Raw genomic sequence first — 24449 nt, 5'->3', positions numbered from 1 at the left:
GTGTGTGTGTGTGTGTGGGTGGGTGTAAGGTATCATTAATAAACAAATAAAATATAGTTCCAGTCATGTGACAGTTTGAGATTATTTGGAACAGGAAACACTCTCTATACAAACACACATACTCTCTGCTACAGTAATCAGTATATGAGATAAAACTGTGTTTGTAAGTGTGTAAGGAGTATAAAATAATGTATTCCATGGTCTATTTGAATACTTGATTCTGATTGGCTGGAATGCGTGCATTAAAACAGTTTACTGCACAGGTAGTTCCAGTCAGTTTGATCACGCATCGCTGACTAAAGCGCTGAATTTGTTTAATAAAAATCTTCCTTTTGTTGTTTAGTGTTCATGCAAGACCAAATAATGATTTCAGTCTTAATTTAATCAATTGTGCAATCTTAATAGATACCATATGAATATCTCAGAGGTCAAAGACTGCAGGTTTTAAAGTGTTTTTGATGGTTTTCCCTCATAATGTATGTGCCTCTTTTATACTGTCACGGCTGTTATAGATACGTCACGTCCCCAATGCTGGTTTTTCCTGATTAATGTCAAAATGACAAAGAATAGAAATTAATTAGGACATGTTCTTAGGAGTTCTAACCCTTCTACATTATTTGGTTATTATTATTTCTTTATAGTGCATTTAATTTCAGTTTATAAAAAGGGTGTGTTCACACTTTATATAGAACCGGCAGAACTCTAGATCTAATGACCCATTGATAAAGTTAACCTTTCTTTTATTCTTTCAAATTTGTTCTACAAATTTACAGCTTTAACTTATCAATGATGAAGTGACCATGGTATAAGCAGGATAATCCACAGCTAGGTGTGCATTAAACAATTTGAATGCACTTCACTTTGGGTGGATATCTGTCACCACGTTGTGCATTAAAATCATTTAACGCACACCTTTGGATTATCCCTTACATATTTTATCTGCACTACTGGCACATTAGGCCATTTTTGCTTCTTGTGAAATGCTACAAAGATAAACAAAATGTTGTGGTGTTGTTGGCAAAACTCTGGTAACCGTACCCAGAGGAGAACTATAAACTATAAAATCACCACAAGATCAAGATAACCCATTTAACTTACATATTGTGACATATTTGAGAGTTAAACAGAACATTCAAAGGAAACAAAATGCAGCACAACACTTGATTTCATCAATCTGCAATTGATTGTATCTTGAAAAGTGGGCATTACATACAGGAATGGAAAGTGATTGGAGAGCAGGGGTTGAAAAGAGGGTCTTGTGACATTGGTGGAGCAGAAGTCATTAACCCCTTAACCCCACCATACCCTAAACATAACTACTTTTCAAAGATATAAAAAATGTAATAGGCTGATAAATGTCAAATTATAATGTCAAATTAGGTAAACGTGTCTGCTGTGCTAAATACAGAAAATGTGATAGCCCTGCACATTTAATTTATATCATTGATTATAAATGCAATGAAATTTAACCAATAAATTCCATTAATTCAATATCCATGAATTAAAAAAATTATTTGTAAATATGTCTCTAAAGTTTTTTATACGATGTTTATGCAAATGTGAGCAAATGTGCATGTGCTAGAAACACACTTTGCGTAAGAATGCCTCTAAATACTTATGAGATCACGTTGGAAAAATATACACTGATGATTGGTTAAAAATAAAACCAGGAATATGCATTACGAATGTAAATAGGGTCAACTTTAATGTTATGCTCACTTTGGATGTTGTTGGCATTGGACTTCACAATGCTACTTGAGAGAGAGAGAGAGAGAGAGAGAGAGAGAGAGAGAGAGAGAGAGCTTTAAAGCACTTTTGATTATTATTATTTCAGCCCACTCTACTGTAAAGCTGAAAAACAATACAATGTGACATAAAAACAGCAATGTAGTCACTGGAAACATAGCTTGTTATTGGAAAAACTACTGTTTTGCAAGCAGCTGAGCTACTATCATGCTGCTGAAACACAAAATTAAGGTTGAGCATGGTGCATTAAACTTCTGTAACATACCGATAATTTTACATATATATATATATATATATATATCTATATATATAGCACATTACATGCAATAATTGTCAAAAAGTGAGCTATTTTACCTTACATGTTATAAATGTAAAGTGGACCCCTGTGAAGCATTTAATAAGGAATTAAAAACATATGTGCATAAAGTTCAGTATGTTTTAATGGTCATTAGGCTTTATTATGTGATATTTATTGTGAAAGAGTAGAGGACTTTAGGTAACTTGGACTAGATAAGTTGGGACATCACTTGGAGTAGCATCATTCTTTTGACATCAATGTGACAACACAAGTGAATCAAGACATTACAGTAATGAATATAAACACTACATGTTAATCTCACTATAATAGTTGATTTTTGATAGTTGACATAAATCATTAATTAGGGTATTTTATGTTTTTATGTTATTAATATATGTATGCATAATTTGTAATATGTAATAATGTTGAATAATAAATGTGAATACCTTATTAATGTAATTAATGCACTTCTTTATACTCCTCTTAAGGGATAGTTCACCCAAAAAAGGAAATTCAATAATTGTTTACTCATCCCTGTGTTGTTAAAACCTCATACAACTTTCTTTCTTTTTCTTAACACAAAGGGAGAAATTGTGAAAAAATATTTGTTTGTAGTGATGTCATGCAATGGCAGTTTAGGGTGACCACCTCTTCAAGCTTCAAAAGCATGCAAATTAATTACAATATAATTAATCATTATTATTATTATTATATTAAAAAAAGTCTAATAAATTATTCCAGTTTATGGTGACCACATCTTCAAGCTCCAAAAGGATGCAAAAGTATTATTCAGAAGTCTAATAAATGATTCTATGAGACTCATGATTGTTATGAAAGCATACAATGAGCTTTGGTGAGAAACAAACGGAAATCGCAGCCCCCTCGTGACATGGAGCGTTCAAGGGAAAAGGTGTTTTGTTTATCTAAAAACAGGACTGCCACAGTTATAGAAACAACAGAACACACAGCTGCACACAAACTTTCTAAATATGAAAGATCGGAAATATGAAAGATGATGAGTAGTCAGAGGAGAATAGATGCATTTCTATGCCCAGCCTTATTTGTTTGAAACAGAGTACTCAATCAAACAGAGAGATAGAGGACGTGGGAATGTTGGTGAGTATTTGTGACAGACCTCCGACTGAAGAGATGGATACTTCAGTGAGAACATTCGTTAGGTGTAACATTCTTAGCCAAAATCAAGTAGTTTTTAACCATTTACATTTACATTTATGCATTTGGCAGACGCTTTTATCCAAAGTGACTTACAGAGCCCTTATTACAGGGACAATCCCCCTGGAGCAACCTGGAGTTAAGTGCCTTGCTCAAGGACACAATGGTGGTGCGATAAGTGGCTGTGGGGCTCGAACCAGCAACCTTCTGATTACCAGATTACCATTAAAATCTTAGACCACTACACCACCACCACTCCAGAACTAACCGGCTAGTGAGATGCAGGATTCAGTAAACTGTAATTAGAACGATTTGGGACCGGTGCCAGTTCACAGCAGGTGGGGTGCACGGCGTGAATCGCACGATGCAGAAAACAGATAGCAAGCGATTCACCGAATGTACTGTCGCAGGTTAGGGCCAAACTCTGATTAACACAGATAATATACCTTTTATCATGTGTCGTTTTCTTTAAGGTTTGGACATGTTGTGACAGTAGCTGTCTACAGCCTCATCTGTCTATTTCTCTCAGTTTGAATCTGTTTCAAACAAATAAGGCTGGGCATAGGAAGCATCTATTCTTTGACTACAAACTGTTCAGACATATTTAGTACATTTAGTTCTCTGGTTTGGGTGCAGCTGTGTTGTGTTCTGTTGTTTCTATCGCTGTGGTGGACCTGTTTTTAGATTAACAAAACGTGTTTTCTCTTGAACTCCCCATGCCCAGGGGGGGCTGTGTGAATTGTTTCTCTCATTCAGTCTTATCTTTAACGGTCGGTCAACAAATTTACTAAATAAAACATTAGATTTTGGTTTGTTTATCACCAAAGCTCATTGTATGCTTTCATAATAATCATGAGTCTCATAAAATCATTTATTAGACTTCTGAATAATACTTTTGCATCCTTTTGGAGCTTGAAGATGTGGTCACCATAAACTGCTATTGTGTGACATCACAGAGCACATTTGTTTTTTACAAATTCTCCCTTTATGTTAAGAAAAAGAAAGAAAGTCATGTGGGGTTATAACAACACAGGGGTGAGTAAACAATCACTGAATTTTCATTTTGGGGTGAACTATGCCTTTAACAAAGGGAACATTAATATAAAGTGATATCTATACACATGAATAGCTTACATGTTCAATAGTTCAATATGTGCATATGTTTTTGCTTGTGTGGTTGTAGAAGGCAGCATCTCATGTTGAGTTTGTTTGTGTAGTGAAAGTGGGTCAGTGTGTGAATTTGGCATGCACAGGATAAAGCCAATCACAGTCTGGCTCAGACAGGCAAAAGCCAATCATGTGGCTTCCCTCTGGATCCCTGAATAATGTAGACATCTGTGTGTAGAGTGAATAATGACGGTGAATAATTAAAACTGGCAACTGAGAACAGGACATGCGGTTGACTGAAAGACAAAATGAAAGTCAACAATTCCCTGGAATTTGTTTATATGGTTTTGTTTTCAGAGTGCAAATTGAGTATCTTCCATTTGGTGCAAATTGCCGATATATTGTAATCCAAGACTTTGCTTTATCTGTCTGTCCCTCCTTTCCCATTTAGCAGTCAAAACTTCAGACACACTTCATGTTTCTCATGATCTTAAAACCCTCTGATATAAAGACGTATGCTTAAAGTAGTTTTGCGGACCAATCTAAATTCAGTCCTAAATATATTTATTTACAAAAAAAGCCTTTTATTTTATTTTGAGAAGTTTGAAAAAGAATCACTTCATAATTCCCATGCTTACATTTGTGTTACTTCATAGGTTTTACAAGTATACTATTATTATAAAATGTGAAAAATATTAATAATAAATAATAAGTAGGTGTGTCTAAATTTTTCAATGGAAGTGAATATCACTTCTCCACAGAGGTAACCGACCCATTGTGTCAATGGAGAGGAACAATCTCCATGTTACAGTGAGTTGATTGTATGTGCACACCTTTGCGAGTGTTTGTGGAGAGGGTGCATCTAAATGGATATTTTTACAATATTGTGTTAGTGAGACTAAAATAAAACGTCTCGGGTTATGACTATAACCCTTGTTCCCTGAGAAGGGAACGAGACACTGCGTCGTTGAAAACGACTCTTTGGGGAACGCTCCTTAGCGTGCGCCTCTGAAGTATGAATGAAACTATTCCAATCTTGATTGGTGTTGCGTCATGACATAACATGTGACGGCATAACCGGATGCATAAAAGTGACGCCAGCACACACACACATTAGCCTAGCGATGAAGCAAGCCGCTCTCAGGCCTTGAGGGGCATGGCAGGACGACGCAGTGTCTCTTTCCCTTCTCAGGGAACAAGGGTTATAGTCATAACCCGAGACGTTCCCTTCTGAGGGAACTCGCACTGCGTCGTTGAAAACGACTCTTTGGGGAACGAATGCCCACTAGGCCACGCACCGAAAAAAGGCCTGCCCTAGGGTGAAACTGAACTCAGGCACTCAGCTAGGGCGAGAGCACACGTCGCCAGGCGTACTAGGGAGGTGCAGACTATAAAACCTGATGAAAGTGTGCGGGGTAGCCCAACCGGCTGCCTCACAGATCTCCTGGAGGGGTACTCCCGATAAGAGAGCCCTAGAGGACGCCATGCCTCTAGTTGAATGAGCCCTTACGGCCAAAGGTGAAGGCAAATTAGCATCTTGTAGGCTGAGATAATAGCCTGAACAATCCAATTACTAATGGTTTGTTTCGAGGCAGGGAGCCCCTTCCTAGGTGACCCAAAACACACTAACAGTTGGTCCGACCTCCTCCAGGAAGAGGACCTCTCGAGGTAAACGCTCAAAGCTCTGACAGGGCAGAGCAAATGGAGCCTCTCTTCTTCTGCCGACACATGAGGTGGAGGATGAAATGCCTGCAGGACCGTAGACCGTGCCGTGTTAGATGGCACCTTAGGCACATAGCCAGGTCTCGGGTGCAAAATGGCTTTAAATCCGCCAGGGGCAAACTCCAAGCAAGCTGGCGTCACTGCCAGGGCTTGAAGATCACCCACCCTCTTTAGAGAAGTAATAGCTAAGAGAAAAGCCATCTTGAACGTTAGGTCCTTGGGCGAAGGGATAACCCTTCGAGAACCACCGCCAGGTCCCAGGCAGGAACCCTGGACCTGGTTGCCGGTCTCATCCTCCATGTACCACAGAGAAAACGAATGACCAGCTGGTGCCTCCCCAGAGGCCCATCACTCAGTGGTGCATGGAATGCCGAAATGGCAGCCACGTACACCTTAAGTGTGGAAGGGAGAGACCACGAGAAAGCGATCTTGAAGAAACTCCAGAACTGAAGCCACCGGGCAGTTAACTGGATCTAATTCATGTTCTCTACACCAAGTGGAGAACACATTCCACTTGAGGCCATATAATCTCCTAGTAGACGGAGCCCTAGAGCTAAGTATGGTTTCAACCACCCCCGCTGATAGACCAGCATTTAGGTACTGAACCCCCTCAGGGGCCAGACCCACAGTTTCCACAGCTCTGGACGAGGGTGGAAGACTGTGCCCCCTGCCTGAGACAACAGATCCCTCCTCAGAGGAATCTGCCATGGCTGAGCTATCAGGAGTGAAATTATGTCTGAGAACCATACTGGGCCGGCCACATTGGGGCAACCAGAAGAAGACTGATGCCCTCTTGGCGGACCCTTTCCAGGACTCCGGGAGCAGAGCGATTGGGGAAATGCATACAGGCTGAAGCCTCGGCCAAGCCTGTACCATGGCGTCCAACCCCAGTGGGGCTGGATGTGAGAGGGAGAACCAAAGTGGACAGTGGGGCGTCTCTCGAGACGCGAATAGATCCACTTCCGATGGTCCAAATTTGTCCCACATCAACTTCACCACCTCTGGATGAAGTCTCCATTCCCGGGCCTCAGCCCCTGCCTCGACAGGATGTCTGCTCCCTGATTCTGAACCCCGGAATATATATTGCTCTTATAGACAGTATTTTCCCTTGGGACCAAAGAATTATCTGATGCGCCAGTCTGCACAGAGGGCGCGATCTGAGTCCTCCTTGTCGGTTCAGATAAGCTACCACTGATGTATTTTCCGAGCGTACTAGGACATGGTAACCTTTGATGTCTGGAAGGAAGCTCCTCAGAGCCCTGAACACAGCCAACATCTCTAGACAGTTTATGTGCCAAGAATGATGATGGTCCTGCCACAGACCCCTGGCAAGCGGCCATCCATGACCGTGCCCCAGCCAGTGAGGGAGGCGTCTGTCGAAGCGGTTTTCGGCGACATGGCGCTCCCAACACTGGCCCTTGGGACAGAAACCAAGGTTTCTTCCATATTAGCAGAGAACGAAGGCACCTGCGGCGTTACTCTGATTATACTGAAATGGATTCCCCTTGGGGAAAACCCCTTGGTTTTCAGCCACCACTGGAGGGGCCTCATGTGTAGAAGGCCCAAAGGTACAATGTTGGATGCCGCTGCCATGAGGCCCAGCAGTCTTTGAAATTGCTTTACAGTGATGGCCTGGCCTAGCTTTAACCGGGCACCATCGCCATAAGGGACTCGATACGTGCAGGAGACATGCGTGCCTGCATCGTAACCGAAGTTCCACACAATGCCCAGAAACGTTGTGCACTGGGATGGTTGTAACGCACTCTTTTTGTGTTGAGTCTCAACCCCAAACTTCGAATGTGGCCAAGAACGACATCTCGATGCCGAACCGCCATTTCTCGAGACTGGGCCAGAATGAGCCAGTCGTCGATATAATTCAGTATCACGGATGCCCTGAAGTCTCAGTGGAGCAAGAGCTGCATCCATACATTTGGTGAATGTGCTGGAGAGATAGTGCTAGGCCGAATGGAAGAACCCGATATTGGTAAGCTTAGCCCCGAGCGAACCTCAGGAACCTCCTGTGACATGGAAGGATGGATACATGAAAATAGAGCGTCCTTTAGATCTATCGTGACAAACCAGTCCTCGGATCTGATCTGACTCACGATGACAGGCATAGTAAGCATTTTGAACCTGAACCTCCTCAGAGACCGGTTCAAAACTCTGAGATCTAAAATCGGCCTCAACCCCCATCCTTTTTGGAACTATAATGTACCGGCTGTAAAACCGGACTCCCTGTCTGAATGAGGAACACGTTCTATGGCCTCCTTCAGCAGCAGAGATTGCACTTCTTGTTCCATCACCTGAGCCTGCCCCGGAACCACTGTAGTCTGCACCACCCCAGAGAATTTGGGGGGGCGGTGCCCGAACTGCAGTCTGTACCCTGATTTTATTATATGCAGGACCCATGCAGATATGTTGGGAAGATGATTCCATGCCTCTACAAAATCTACTAAGGGAACCAGCCTCTCGAGGCTGGTGTCGGGTGTTTTTCGCGCACTGTTCTCGACCTCCTGAAGCGGGATACCGGCAGAATTTGGTCAACACAGTTCTTGTGACCACAATTGATGTGTGTTTTTTATCTTTTGATGCGAACGGCACGGTGTGCGTTCGCTGGAAATTGGTGTGGCCCGAAGTGTCAGAGACGGCGGGAAACCGACACCGATTTCCTGAGGGCTCCGCTGCGAGAACAACCTCGGTTGCTCTGCAGCGGGAGGGGGGGGCAGCCCTGCGAACCTGCGAGGTTCTACCACCCCGGTTAGGACCTCTTCCCCGAAGCCCTCCTAGCCTTAAGGATGTCCCTCAGGTCGGCCCCCTGGCTGGAGGGCTTCCGCTGGGAGCGTTTCCTCTGTTGCCAAGCTCCTGGAGGAGGGGCTCTAGAGGAAACGCTCTCCTTTTGCTCTGCGCGGTGCGAGGAGCTGACTGAAGGCTGGGGCTGATCTGTTTGCCCCACCCTACTTGATTTAGACTTGGATTTACGGGGAGAAACTGCTTGAACACCGCAGATTGTTTCCTCGCCTCCTGAAACCTGTCGAGGCCAGAGGGCGAGAGCGGGGCATCAAGCAAAAAAGCTCTGTCTTTTTCTTTTATTCCCGACAAATTTAGCCACAGATGCCTCTCCGTGGTCACCATAGCTGCCATAGAGCGGCCAATAGCACGGGCCGTCTCTTTAGTGGCCCGGAGAGACAGATCTGCGGCTCTGCGCAACTCCGCAATATCTTCGGGAGTTGGCCCCTCCCCCTCGTCTAAATCTTTCAGGAGATCGGCCTGGTACGCCTGCAAAATCGCCATTGAGTGCAGGCATGAACCAGCCCAACCTGCCGCCATGTAAGCCCTGCTTATTAATGCAGATGTATCTCTGCAGGGCTTACTAGGCAGCGCCGGGGTTTTAAGGGAAGATGCCGACTCAGGAGAGAGGTAACCGGCTAAAGCCTCCTCCACACCAGGCATCTTCCCATAGCCCATATCCCGTGCCCCTAAAACATAGCTGTAATCGACCACACTGGGGGTGGAGACACGGGACTAATGTGGTTTATCCCACGATCTCGAGATCTCTTTGTGGAGATCGGGAAAAGCAGCAAACCCGCGCTGGGGTTGTGGCGTGTGCTGCAGGAAGCGCTCGTCTAATTTGCTTCCGACGTGCGTTCCCTGCTCATTTTGTGGCCAGCTAATGTTAAGTCTGGCCACAGCACGCGTCACAACCTGAACCAGCTCCTCATAAGCCTGGCCGAAACCCGGCGTGCTTGGCTCACGGTCGTCCACATCAATGCTGAGCATTTCCACTTCCTCGGAAGCAGAAAGCTCGAGCATTGGGACCTGATCGTGGGCAGAAGAAGCCACGACGCGGGCTTCTGCACCACTCACAGTAGGCTCAGGATCCTCAAACGAAGAATGAGAAAGTGCCGGAGCAGTCTCATTCTCATCTGCAAGATCCTGCTGCGAACCCCACGATCTCAATCGCTGCGCTGCCTCAACAGACGCGGGACCAGAACCGTGGGGAACGCGAGCCTGACCGTGCTCATCAAAGCACGCCAACCAGGAGCGCAGCACTCTCAGGGGTAGTGCTTCACAGCTTTCACAGGCAGATCCCTCGAGAGCTGCCTGTGCGTGCTGCGCTCCCAAACAGTTCACACACAAATCGTGCGTGTCCCTACCCGTAATAAAACGAGGGCAGGGGTGCACGCACTTCTTGAATTGTTCGGTGGCCATAATTCTTTTAAATAGGACAAACAACACCAAATAAGACAAACAATATACATAGAGCGCTTGCTGAAGAGCGAAAGCTAATGTGTGTGTGTGCCGGCATCACTTTTATGCATCCGGTTATGCCGTCACATGTTACGTCATGACGCAACACCAATCAAGATTGGAATAGTTTCATTCATACTTCAGAGGCGCACGCTAAGGAGCGTTCCCCAAAGAGTCGTTTTCAATGACGCAGTGCGAGTTCCCTCGGAAGGGAACTATGAAGGACACACACACACACACACACACACACACACACACACACACACACACACACACACACACACACTGTCATTTAGTATTCTCTTCCATTTCACCCAAAGAGTAGAATATCTCCATTATACGTTAATCTGGTCATTAAGGCATCTCTCTTTCAGTGCTGGCCTTTTCTTTTGTGTGTGTGTGTGTGTGTGTGTGTGTGTGTGTGTATCTGTTAGCATGTCTGTGTGTTCTCATGGTAATTCGCTTGGAGGATCTGGTTAGTGACTGTCAACTGGTGGGCTGCTGCATTATGAGCTTCAGACACACTACTCATAAAAGTAAAAAAATAAAGTATATTATTTTTGTACATTTTTACAACAAAATGTGAGTGGTGCTTGCGCGAGCTGCTTGCGTGTTGTGGGTCAACAGAGTATACTTTGACCGGCTGAGCGCTCGACCGTGTGCGAGATGGAATGGCACTCGAAAAATGTGTATACCCTTGCCTTAGGGTGTTCTGGGTGGATTTAGTGTGATGCTATATGGTTGCTAAGGTGTTCTGGGTGGTTCTTACCATATTGCTATGCATTTCCTAAGGTGTTAGGTGTTTTTTTGCACTGTTAGATGGATGCTAAATTATTCTGGGTGGTTTTTAGTGCCTTGCTATACGGTTGCTAAGGTGTTCTGGGTGGGTTTTTAGCATGTTTCTCTGCAGTCGCTTAGATATTCTGGATGGTTGCTTAATGACCAAAGTCAAAATAGTCCACCCTCAAGTCTATATGAGATTCTCGTCTCTAGATATGACAGAGGTTCCCTCCCTCAGGGTATATCTATCTAAATTTCATGTTAAAATTTAGTTTGATAATATTCTATGTGGTTGATGTTACTGTTGTTTTGCTCGTTTTATTTTTACATGTAGGTCTGCCACAAGCTAAAAGTGGGATAAAGTTCAACTTTTCCTCTAAGCTGTGTGTGAGAGAAAGACAGGAACACAGAGAGAGTGACCAGCATTGTTGCCTGAAAGACAAACCCAAAATCGTTTCTCTGTGTGTGCGTGTGTGTGTGTGTGTGTGTGTGTGTGTGTGTGTGTGTGTGTGTGTGTGTGTGTGCGCGTGCGTGTGTGTGTGTGTGTGTGTGCCTGCGTGTGTGCGTTTATGTTAGAAGAATGCTAGAGCTGTGGGTTTCTCAGGATGTTTTTGTTGTGTATCCTCAAGAGATGTGGGTCTGGGGAAGTCAAATATTATGTGTGTAATTATAGCAGAGTGGGATTTTTTAGATTATAATATATCAAGAGTTCTTTTACAATTAACAATGTCTAATCCCTGTGGGCTCTTTATAGAGATTGACTTAGTGTTGCGTGTCAGATAGCCGACATACATAACTGACTTTTTTGGCTTTATTTCTGCTTTTCCACACAATATACCTAAATAATGTAAGAACTAAGCTTAAAATGTTAAGTCCAGTTTTTTTTTCTCAGTGCTAATGTATTGCTTCCTATTGAAACAGGAAGTTGTGGCAAGATATTTGAAAGGGCTCGTCCTTATTTTTACAAGAGTTCATTTAGTTTAGGATTTTATTCTACGTCACAGCCATGAATCATGATTTTGTAGTTGCTAGTTGGTTGCAAGTGGTGTTAGGGGAAGTGGCATTCTCATTCTAGAGAGCATTTGATTGGACAAAAATAAATTATGTAGGGCCAGATGAGTCATCAATAATTATGGACCCATTTTCCCAAAAGTTTTTAATGTGTATATGGGCTAAAAGTAAATTTTCCAAACCAGCATTTAGATTGCTTTTAAGCTAGTGTTAGGTAATTAAAAAAAAAAATCCATTAGAAATGACTTATTACTGTACCTATCTATTTATATGACTTTAATGATTACGTCATTGAAAAAGCATAATCAAATAAATGATTACTTTATACATTTCTCTCAACAAATTCAAAATAATGTGCAATGGGCACCTTTTAGCTGTCACGTAAATGCAAACATACTTATGAACATAAATCTTGTTTTAAATGTATTATACATAGAAAATATTACTTAGAAATAAGTGTAACCCAAGTAATGCAATTGTTAATAATTAACATAAATTTATCTATGAACAGTATTGTTTCCTGCTAGAGACCTGCAAATTGGTGCCATTTATTGGTAGACCCAATACTAAAAATCGAATTACTGATTAAGTATAAAAGTCGGAAGATCACTTAAAAAATACAAATCAAACTTTACACTCTTTATCTTTCTTTCTCTCTTTCAGAAGATTATCCATATTCCACTGATGTTTTACCACCGCTGCCGGAGGTCCCTGTTGGAGGGGCAGTACTAAGCCAGGTGGGAGGTCCGATCCGAAACTCTGCCCTTAGATACTGCTCCTCGCGCAGCATGGACTCCACGCACTGCAACGACCGACCGGTCAGCTACGGCTCCACCTCTTCCTCCGCCTCTTCCCGGGACAGCCACTGCTCACTGGGGGGCCGACCGGTATTAGGCTCCACCCCTGAGCGGGATCAGGATTCTGGGGCCATCCGATTGGAGCTGATGCCTGCCGGTCAGCTAGAGGAGGGAGATTTAGTAAGACAGACACCTACAATGGCCAATCAAAGCGAGGGAGATGTTCAGTCACCAGAAGGGCGTAAACTCCAGTATGTTGACCGAGTGGTACAGGAAATTCTCGACACCGAAAAAACCTACGTCCAGGACCTTCGCAGTATAGTTCAGGTGAGAATGTAAGACTTTATTATGATCAGATTTCTAATTCAATGACACTAATTGCAAAAAAGCCAGGGTTAAAGGAATTTCCACACAAAAATTTAAATGGTCATTTACGCACCGTGAATTGTAACTGTGATTTTTTCTTTATTTGTTCTTCTTTATTTTAACTAGCAACAAGTTAATATTATTATTATTTAATTGTATTGTTTTGTGGTAATCAACACTATGCAACACATTTTGTGGATTGAGCTCAGGCTGTTCTTTTCCACATAAAGTAAGTGAATGGGGACTGTGCATGTCAAGCTCCAGTAATGATAAAAGCACAATAAAAGTATCACAAAATTAGTCAATATGTCTCATGTGCTATTCTAAAGTCGTACGATAGCTTTGTGCGAGAAACAGACCAAAATTTAAGTTGTTATTCACCTCCACAGCATCTATGTCACAAAACAAAATAGTTGTGACATATTTAGCGTTTCCATTAGGACTGTGAAATTTAGCGTGTTCATTTCTTTAATTAATAGTTTTTATTTAAAGCATTAAAAAAAATCAATTAATGCAGTATCTGATTTTATTTGACTTCTTATAACTTTCCAGGATGGGATAAAGGTGTCTTGAGTTGTTCCTGGCAGGCTACTCTGCCTTCCAGTCTTCATATTTGTTAAGATTACTACTGCACATTCCAGCACAGAAACTGATTGTGTGGAGCGATGCATGCTTATACATTATGCGTGCCGCATGTCTCAAGCATTATAAATACGGGAGTGGATTTACTGTACTGAGAATCCAAACTTCACCCGCAAACGGTGAACCATGCATGCGAGAGATACTAGCAAGCTCTTGTATGTTTTCACATCGCCAGTAAATGCCATCTGAATCAGTTTCAAAAGTGAAACCACCGAAGAGTGACCCAGCGTGTGCGCGATAGAGACTGAGAAGGACCTGGCCATTCAGTAAGCTGTAGGCTAGTCAGGTATACTTGTAGAGACTGAATGGCAGTCAGAGAAAATAATAGTTTTAAGATTTTAAACTTTGGCATTCAGTATGTTTTATATATGTAGATTGTCTAATTATCTATTGGCAATGCACAGTAAAGTTTCTGCCCATTTGATCATATTGTTTTAAAAAAGCCCAAAGTAAAATTCCAGAAGATTTTGCCCAACTTTTAATTAATGTCGACTGATTTTATAGAATGGATACATATACTTGTATCAAAGATTAAAACCTTAAATTTGTCAAAATAACTCCATATTAACGCTCACTCATAAGTGGTATAGGCATCATGAATTGTAACGATGCAGATGGGGAGGTGGTGGTGGCGGGATGCTGAAAGAATCGTCACCAGATTGAGGGAAGCAGGCACTTCTATATCCTTGGGATATGATTGGCATGCCTAGCTGAACAAGATCCTTCCAAACTCACATTTGGAACTTCATTTGGTGAAACACACTTTTCTCACAATATGGGGTCAAGGATTTTTAGGGGGTCATAATTCCCTTGGTCCCATCTACATTTAAATGTTCCCTGGTACTAAGTGGATGATATATGGTTTGAAAGGGAGAAAAGAAAACAGGCAGGATGGATGGAGAGATCAGATAAAGGAGAAGAATGTAGGTTAGGAAAACAACAGGGCTTCCTGCTAACACTTACAGACTGCTGTATACAATACATGTGTGTATGTAAAGTCAAGTTCTGGAGGCAGTGTACTCTTATAAACTCTCTCTCTCTGTTACATGCACATTTAGGACTGTTAAATTTGTCAAGCTGCTATTAAGCACCGTTAGGTGATGTCTCTCGCTGGTTTTAGATTTAGGATCACCGGGTCACTTATTGAAAAATAGGTTTACACCTAATTATTTTAATATATACATTTTTTTCATTTTGAATGGCACCCAGTCTAGACATCTCTTAAATGAAAAGTTACTGACTGTTGCTTGCGGTCTGATGTACAACCACAGCAGAAGTCAACCCTACAATCATCTGACCTCAGGCCAGACACCTTATCTATTAGAAGACATAAGCAGGGAGTAAAGGTCATGGCCTTCAATTAACATATCCATGATTTAGAGTTTCCCCTGGTTTTCAGTAGCATTAAATTGGCCATAAACACACACACAGAGGGACTAACTCACTTGCCTTGAGTTTGAACCCTTACAAAGTCCACTGGTGTTGTTGCCACTCTAAAGGTGGAGAATCTGGGCTTTAACACTTACTCTGTTGAGGTCATGTTGTATCAATCAGCCACATCACTATAACTGAGGCTCCATATAGGTCACCATACTTTGCTTGCTTACTGCAATAAAGGACACTAGTGTTCTTTATTGGTTTTGACAACAAACAAAAAAACATTACTTCCATAAAGTGACATATTTCTGAGTGAAACAGTATATTAAAAAAGAAAAGATGTAGGGCGGGACTTGATTTTATTTATCTGGAATGAATTTGATCGTGAGAAGTAGTCTCTAGTGAGCTGCCTGTGTAGGTGGCATTTTAAGACATCATAGGTGTGCTACTAATGCAACAGAGTCATCACACTATGAATTGAGTGAATGTAGTGTGGCAGAACGATCCACACCTTCCTCTCTTTATCGTTGCCCTGCCTCTGAGGGCTGTCCTTCAACTAGGCTCACAATGAGAGTTTGTAGGAGAGAGGAAAGGTGCGATTTAATAAGCCTCATTTGGGTAGCGGATGATGAGGCACACCTGATGTGAATATAGCCTCATCACCACTGCCATAAAAACATTGCGCCTCTCCTCATGAAGCCGGCTTCTATCGCCTTGTGTGCACACCATGACATCCTCGCAGGTCCAGGAACAGTGCGAATTAGATCCGACACAAGGGATTGGAGCACGCAACGCAGCTGATGGGCTAGCGTGCCTTCACCTCTCGTGCCCTGATCCAGAAGGGAACGTATCACGGCTGCCGGACCTCACCCATTATACCTGGACATTTTCTCTCTTCACTCCCTTTCTTCACACAGCTCCATTCACTGTGAAGGTGCCAGATCCCCCTTTTCACATGGACTCTATATTTCCCCTTTTTGGAACATTTTATGTTTTTATTATTTCAATAAATGTCTAGCACCACACCCACTGTGTCTGTCTCTTACTCACTCTGCCAGAGTTGGTAGAAAGTTCTTCTGCTGAAATCAATATATGCTTACAGAAATTCTAACTACTGCCCCTGTGGGTGAAGGGTTGTTGAGGTGAATCGTTCAAAGAGTTGTGCCATATGTGAGTTGTATTTTTAGTTGTATATGATGTAACACAGTCAACAGGAATGCTTTTTTTAGTAACTCTACCCCTTAAAACTGACCCTCAGTGGAGTAAAATAAAGCAATAAGCCCCTTGAGTCTGTGTTATACAGTGATTTTACCACATGTAAGGGGCGTTTTTAGGCACAATGTGAAGCGGAACCCTATGCCAGGTGTGCGTTTATAGTAATTTTACAAAGGCTTCAAACACGGTTTGTCCAATCAGAATTCAGGGTTAAAACTATATGTTTTATACATTTATAGTGAAAATGTATCCAACAAAAATTAAACGTGACTATTTCACATCACAATAATATGTCAGATTGCTACATAATTGTATGCGTTTAAAGCCCGAAGTATACTTTGGCTGTGATGCAAATGCTCAGCCTTTGAATGGATACTCCATTTGACTCTCCACACAAACACAGGCTGTTGATGCATGCACATTACCACTGCTATGAGATACTGGACTATTTATTTTCCGGAGTTGAGACCCATAAAAGTGTATTTATATTCCTTCATACTTGAGTTACACAAATGCAGGTTTCTACTGACCTCGTAAAACACGCGCTCTTGACGTGCACATCCAATGTTGTTGTTTCCACCTTCGTCTCCTATTGTTTAGCGACAATTACATCTTCTAGCACTTCTTCATGACAGTAATGGCTCAACTGTGAGTGTTGCCACCTTGTGGACCCACTAATTACTGCAAATTATCTCACGCATGCACATACTGTGCGTTTAGAGTATGCACGGTTAGGAAAATCTTCAGTGTTCGAGCACTCTGCTGATGATGACATCTGCGTCATGCGTCCTGTATGCATACACCTAGCATTCACATCTAACTGAAGTATACTTTGTGCTTTAGAGTATCACAACATTAGCTTATTAACAAGCTACCATCAAAGTCTTCGGAACAGATCCTGTATGACAGGTCATCACAGAGGCGGGGTAAGTTATTACATTTTGATGACAGATTATTTAAAAAAAAATGTATTGGTATAACTGAAAAATTGTGTTCAATAATACAATGACTGTGTATTAAAAAATGCTGAGAGTGTACTGTATCTTTTTACCATCACTTTATCTTTCAGTGTTAAAAATATTAGCACACAACACAACCTCAATGTCTGTGTGTTTGTATGTGTGAGGTGTTGACTTGGGGTGTGTTTTTGGGTAGACACAGAATGGTTATTTTACACTGCCTGAGGGTGCTCAGGTAAAGAGTGAAAGAATCACTTATCTCAGCTGTCAACCAGAAAGAGAGACATTCAAATGCAGAGTGGAGGCTTCTATAGTTCTGACAGTTTGTTCCTCCCGCTTTTACACTCTTAATTACGAGTTCTTCAAAGCTCATTTGAAGCACTTTTGGTTATCGAAGGACCCTCTTCTTATCTATATAGAGCCCAACCGATATTGGATTTTTGAGACCGATATGGTGGAAAACAGACCTTTTCTATGTGGATTGTGCACCGATATGACTATGCAAAGGTACTCAGAAGGCTGCTTTCTTAAACATATATTTTATCAAAGAATATTTAATCAAAGCCCTCACCGCGCTCTCCCAGCTAATTAGGTGCTAAGACCTATGTATCAGTATGAAAATGCAAAAAGGTCTGCACTGTGAAAATACTTTTATTAAGTTCAAACAGGAGATAAAAACCACTGATGAAGGCAGACAGCTGAAACTTTTGTACTATTTTTATCTCCTGTTTGAACTAAAAGCATTTTTACAGTGCAGACCTTTTTGCATTTTCATTAAAGAATATTTGACATTATTATTATACATTGTCAACAAATTCTAGATATGAACATAGAGCAAATAAAGAATAAATAAAAATACAATAAATAGCTAAATAAACATCAGTATTGTATGATCAGTATCAGTCAGTTGCTGACCATTTAAATAAAGAATAAATTAAAATTATAGCTAAACAAAAACTAATACTGTATGTTTAGTATCAGTTAATGGCTGACCATTTAAATAAAGAATACATTTCAAAATAAATAGCTAAATAAACATCAGTACTGTTTAGTATCAGTCAATTGCTGACCATTTAAATAAAGATAAATAAAATAAATAGCTAAATATAAATCAGTAGTGCTGTTTAGTATCAGTGAAATTGACTGATTTTAATACTGCCAGTCAATTAGGGGCAGGTTGTAAAACAAGAAGCATTTACACCTGCCGAGTCAAGAGATAAACACAGCAGCAGTGTTAAAACGTATTCCACAAGTTCAGGGAAACTTTCATCGGTGGAAAACCACCCTTTAAAATATTACATTTTGAAAATGCCATGACTGGAATTGTTCGGTTGTAGGGGGTACCAAACTGTGAATCCTGAACAAAACAGTTCGTTGAATACATGTTTACACATTAGCTTCCACACAGCTGATAAGATATGAAAGTAGCTACATGGTAAGCTAGTTAGCTATAAGCTTGTTATCATGGAGAGTAAAAGATGGATGTTGTTTATTTATTTTCCAGCATTGCGTCTCACCAACTAAATAGCAACGTAGCATGAAATCAACACTAAATAGACACAATCCATCACTGCAACGTTGTCTGCTGTGCTGCAAAAAGATGGTCTGATGCTTACTTACTGTGAAGACACTGCTTAACTCTGCACAAATGAACACTAGACTGTCTGCAGGACCACTGTCTGCAGAACCACCATCAGCTCAGCTCTGTAAACAATGGAGCTGTGCTGTACAAACTATGTTATGACACCAATTCTAAATCACCCCAAACATCATTTTCTGTGTTATATGTTCTGAAAATAAAAGTGTTCTTATCTGCACATAACGCAAAACATATAGGCCGATACCGATATATCTTTCTGATAAAACTACTATATACAGTTCTTGAGTTGGCTGTATGGTTCTGGAGAAACTAAAAAACCATGTTAAGTTGTTGTAAAACCCGTTTTGTGAAACCTCCAAAGAATGTCAAAACAAAAGGATATAAGGGATCTTAAAAATTACAAAATTGTTTTACTTCTCCAACTTACATGATTTTCAAATAACCTTCCAGTCACCACAAAAGTTAGATTATTAATTGTGTGATAATTTGAATGCATTTTTACCTTCAAACATCAAGTAGCACTCAAGAATGGAAGTTGCATTTGCCATCGCAACCATAGGAACAACAGGCCGCTCAAGTGCATTTTGTTGATAATAGTATAGCACGGTACATTGACAAAGCATAAGTACTGTCCTTATTTATCACCTTGTTAGATATTTATACATAGTATCACAAGTATATCATAAATATTATTTTTTTTTCTATAAAAAAATACGATCCACTTTATATTAGGTGTCTTTAACTACTATGTACTTAAGTATTTGATGCAATGTACTTATTATGAACATATTAGATGTTGCATTGTACTTACTTTTAAAGTACCTGAATTTAATTACATATGTAGTTACACTGTTAACTTTACCCCTAAGCATTGCCCCTAACACTACTCCTACTCCTTGATGAACCTTAACCTCAGTAGCAGTGAATGTGAATCTCGTGAGAATTTTGCAGAACAATATGTAGTTACACAATACATTTATAGTAGTTAAAGACACCTAATATAAAGTGGAACCAAAAACCTTTGGCATCATTTGATAGGGATGCCAAAAAAAAAAATATTGGATTAAGTGTCACAAACCTCAACAATAACCCTCAAAAACTTATAGAAATAAAAACAGAATTTCCCTTTTAATTGTTGACACCCATTTACATTTATGATTCATAGATATGATACTCTAAATGGTGCAATCTGATAGGTCCTTTGAACATGTAATCTGTTAGCCAATTAACTTGTTTACTGTCTAGAGTTTTCTATGTGAATCCCTCCTTCTCAGCACCACCTGTCTAGATTTGCTTCATGGGGATTGTATGTATTGCCGTTGAGAGACATTAACATGAGAAGTGCCGGGATTCAAAGTTCCAGAATTTCTCAGAAAAGCACAGAAATATTAGCTTGAACAGAGATGTACGTGAGACATTCTGGGCGTAAAGTCATTTTATGACACCATAGAGAGTCATTGTATTATTTACACACCGACATTTGTGTTACACAACTTGTGTACATACAGTCAGGTCCATAAATATTGGGACATCGACACAATTCTAATCTTTTTGGCTCTATACACCTCCACAATGGATTTGAAATTAAACGAACAAGATGCGCTTTAACTGCAGATTTTCAGCTTTAATTTGAGGGTATTTACATCCAAATCAGGTGAACGGTGTAGGAATTTGTAACCCGCACAAGAAGAGACAGTCACAATGTAGATGAAAACTGCTTTTATTAAGAGCAGGCAAAAGTACAATAGGGAAAATCCAGAAGAAGAGTAGTCAAGGGGAGCATAAGGTCGAAGCCGGGTAATCAGAATCAGAATAGAGAGTAATACTAACAGGTAGAATAAACAGGGGAGCTAGGGGAACACTAGAGCTGGCAAAGCGAAGGGGTAACTAAACAATAACCAACACGAGTGAGACGAAAGGGTCGTGATAAATATAGGGGAACAAACGAGCGGTGCAGGTGAAACGAATAACTAGGTGATGGGACGAGTGCAGGTGTATACAATGAAGGGGTGATTGAGATGAGTGCAGGTGTATTCAATACTCTGGCGATTGGGAGCGGGCATGTGAGCCCGAAGGGGGAGATTGGGAATGAGCATGTGAGCTCGAGGAAGCAGAACGAGCGTGTGAGCTCGAGGGAGCAGAACGAGCGTGTGAGCTCGAGGGAGCGGGGCGTACCGAAGGAGCGGGGTTTGTTACAGAATTACAACAGTTTGTATATGTGCCTCCCACTTTTTAAGGGACCAAAAGTAATGGGACAGATTAACGATCATAAATCAAACTTTAACTTTTTAATACTTGGTTGCAAATCCTTTGCAGTCAATCACAGCCTGAAGTCTGGAATGCATAGACATCACCAGACGCTGGGTTTCATCCCTGGTGATGCTCTGCCAGGCCTCTACTCCAAATGTCTTCAGTTCCTGCATGTTCGTGGGGGATTTTCCCTTCAGTTTTGTCTTCAGCAAGTGAAATGCATGCTCAATCGGATTCAGGTCAGGTGATTGACGTGGCCATTGCATAACATTCCACTTCTTTCCCTTAAAAAACTCTTTGGTTGCTTTCACAGTATGCTTCGGGTCATTGTCCATCTGTACTGTGAAGCGCCGTCTAATGAGTTCTGAAGCATTTGGCTGAATATGAGCAGATAATATTGCCCGAAACACTTCAGAATTCATCCTGCTGCTTTTGTCAGCAGTCAAATCATCAATAAATACAAGAGAACCAATGTTCCAAACAGTTGATTTGGCCACACCTAATGTTTTTGCTATCTCTCTGATGGGTTTGTTTTGATTTTTCAGCCTAATGATGGCTTGCTTCACTGATAGTGACAGCTCTTTGGATCTCATATTGAGAGTTGACAGCAACAGATTCCAAATGCAAATAGCACACTTGAAATGAACTCTGGACCTTTTATCTGCTCCATGTAAATGGGATAATGAGGGAATAACACACACCTGGCCATGGAACAGCTGAGCAGCCAATTGTCCCATTACTTTTGGTCCCTTAAAAAGTGGGAGGCACATATACAAACTGTTGTAATTCCTACACCGTTCACCTGATTTGAATGTAAATACCCTCAAATTAAAGCTGAAAGTCTGCAGTTAAAGCACATCTTGTTTTTCATTTAAAATCCATTGTGGTGGTGTATAGAGCCAAAAAGATTCGAATTGTGTTGATGTCCCAATATTTATGGACCTGACTGTAGCTCATCATGTCAGATCCAGTGGCCAGTGGTGGCTCAGCGGTAAAGGCTCTGGGTTCAAGCCCCAGCACCGCCAAGATACCACTGTTGGGCCCTTGAGCAAGGCCCTTGACCCTATCTGCTCCAGGGGCGCTGTTTCATGACAGACCCTGAGTTGGGATATGTGAAAACAACAGCATTTCATTAGCTCTGTACCTGTACTCTGCACAATGACAATAAAGTTGAATCTTAATCTAGATGTGAGTGTTGAGGCAGCCACTGAACTGACCTTAAGCACTAAAGCAGGTCTCTGACCAAATACAGCAAACCCAACTACAAGCTATATAAAGCCAGTCAGAGGGTAGGACTTCCTCCATCCTGTTTGATGCAGGCACGATCACTGTCTCACATGACCGGTAACTCTCTGTCTCTCTCTATCTCTGCAGGATTACTTGGAGTGCATCAGTAATCAATCTTTTCTGCTGCTGGGAGATGAAGAGAGGAATTCTTTATTTGGAAATATCCATGACATCTACAGTTTTAACAGGTATCTTGTTGCTAACGGAGAAAACAGTAACATGCTCTCATTAGTATTCGTAGGTGTTTGTATGTTAAGTGTTGTAGTAGGATATGATACCACAGGGCTAAATGCACACTTTTAGGACAATACATCACAAAGTGTGTCAAAATAATATAATAAATGTATTTCTATTATATATTGATGGAGGAATATAGTTTGTGTGAAAATAAATAATAATGTAATGTTGTTTTGATTAAAATGATAAAAAAGTGGCATGGGAGCCTTTTATCCCACACATTGGGGGGGTGGGGGGGGTTATAGTGATATAGTGTAAACATAATAATATATAATAATAAAAGAATAGTTATAGTACAATATTTGTCAACTTAGGCACATTAATTTGTTTAGTAACAAATTAATCAGAATCTGAATAAGCTTTATTGCCAAGTGTTCTCACATACACAAGGAATTGTTTTTGGTGATAGGAGAAACAAGGAAGTTCACACAGAACATTACAGTGAGACATAGCATAAACAGATATACAAAAAATAAATAAATAAATAAACAAATAAGACATATAACAGAATAGCGTCTATACATATGCAAGTGGTAATATATGTGCAAGGTAGGGGTATGTCCAGTCATTGAATTAACATATGAGTGAATTTACATATGTACATAACATATTTATACATTATTGGACTATAATGTGCAGGGGGATTTCTCCTAAAGTCATCTATCATCACCACTGTTTTGAGCGTGTTCAGCTTAAGGTTGTTGTGACCGCACCAGACAGCCAGCTGTTCAACCTCCCATCTGTATGCAGACTCGTCACCATTGTGGATGAGGCCAATGACCGTGGTGTCATCTGCAAACTTCAGGAGCTTGACAGTGGGTTCCTTTGCAGTGCAGTCATTCATGTTCAGGGAGAAGAGCAGTGGAGAGAGAACACATCCCTGAGGAGCACCAGTGCTAATAGTGTCAGAAAGCTGTTGATCCACCAATAGATTGTAGTTGGCACGTAGAGCTGTGTCAGTTTTGTTGAGAGAAAAACAGGCAAGATGGTATTGAAGGCTGAACTGAAATCCACAAATAGGATCCTTGCATAAGTCCCAGGTCTTTCGAGGTGATGCAGGATACCATGCAGTCGCATGATGACAGCATCATCCTCAGACCTGTTTTCTCAGTTAGCAAACTGAAGGGGGTCTAGCATGGGTCCAGTGATGTCCTTCATGAAGGCCAAAACCAGTCTCTTAAATTACTTAATGACCACAGACATAAGAGCGACAGGTCTGTTTTTGTTTTTGGGACCGGAATGATGGTAGAGCATTTGAAGAAGCAGGGAACTTCACACTGCTTCAGTGATCTATTGAAGATCTGTGTGAAGATGGGGGTCAGTTGGTCAGTGCTGACTTTCAGACAGGCAGGTGAGACTGGGTCTGAAGCTTTCCTTGTCTTTTGTTTCTGGAAGACCTGGCACACATCCTCCTCACAGACCATAAGTGCAGGAGGGAGTGGAGGGGTGTTCCAGGAGGAATTGGTGTGTGTGTGTGAAGTGAATTAGTTGATTCTCTACAGAGCAAAGGGGAGGTGTCTTAGACTTTGTAATGATTTTCAGAACTTTCCACACAGATGCAGGGTCATTGGCTGAAAACAGTTTCTTCAGCTTTTCAGAGTAGCTTCTTTTAGCCACTCTGATTTCCTTAGTCA

General features: G+C 41.2%; 1 protein-coding gene across 2 annotated transcripts in view; it reads left to right on the top strand.

Annotated features, from left to right (window-relative positions):
- Nucleotides 1–24449, top strand: part of LOC127628649 (pleckstrin homology domain-containing family G member 1-like) — an 89052-nt gene that overhangs the window by 32584 nt on the left and 32019 nt on the right. For both annotated transcript variants that reach the window (XM_052105418.1, XM_052105417.1), the window contains exons 2-3: nt 12749–13209; nt 22666–22766. In XM_052105418.1, the coding sequence (XP_051961378.1) occupies nt 12874–13209; nt 22666–22766 (437 nt within the window). In that variant the 5' untranslated portion in view covers nt 12749–12873. The remainder of the gene's footprint in view (nt 1–12748; nt 13210–22665; nt 22767–24449) is intronic.

This window comes from Xyrauchen texanus, chromosome 35 (assembly GCF_025860055.1).
Source record: "Xyrauchen texanus isolate HMW12.3.18 chromosome 35, RBS_HiC_50CHRs, whole genome shotgun sequence".
Classification (NCBI taxonomy): Eukaryota; Metazoa; Chordata; class Actinopteri; order Cypriniformes; family Catostomidae; genus Xyrauchen; species Xyrauchen texanus.
This window is presented reverse-complemented; position numbering and strand designations above follow the sequence as displayed.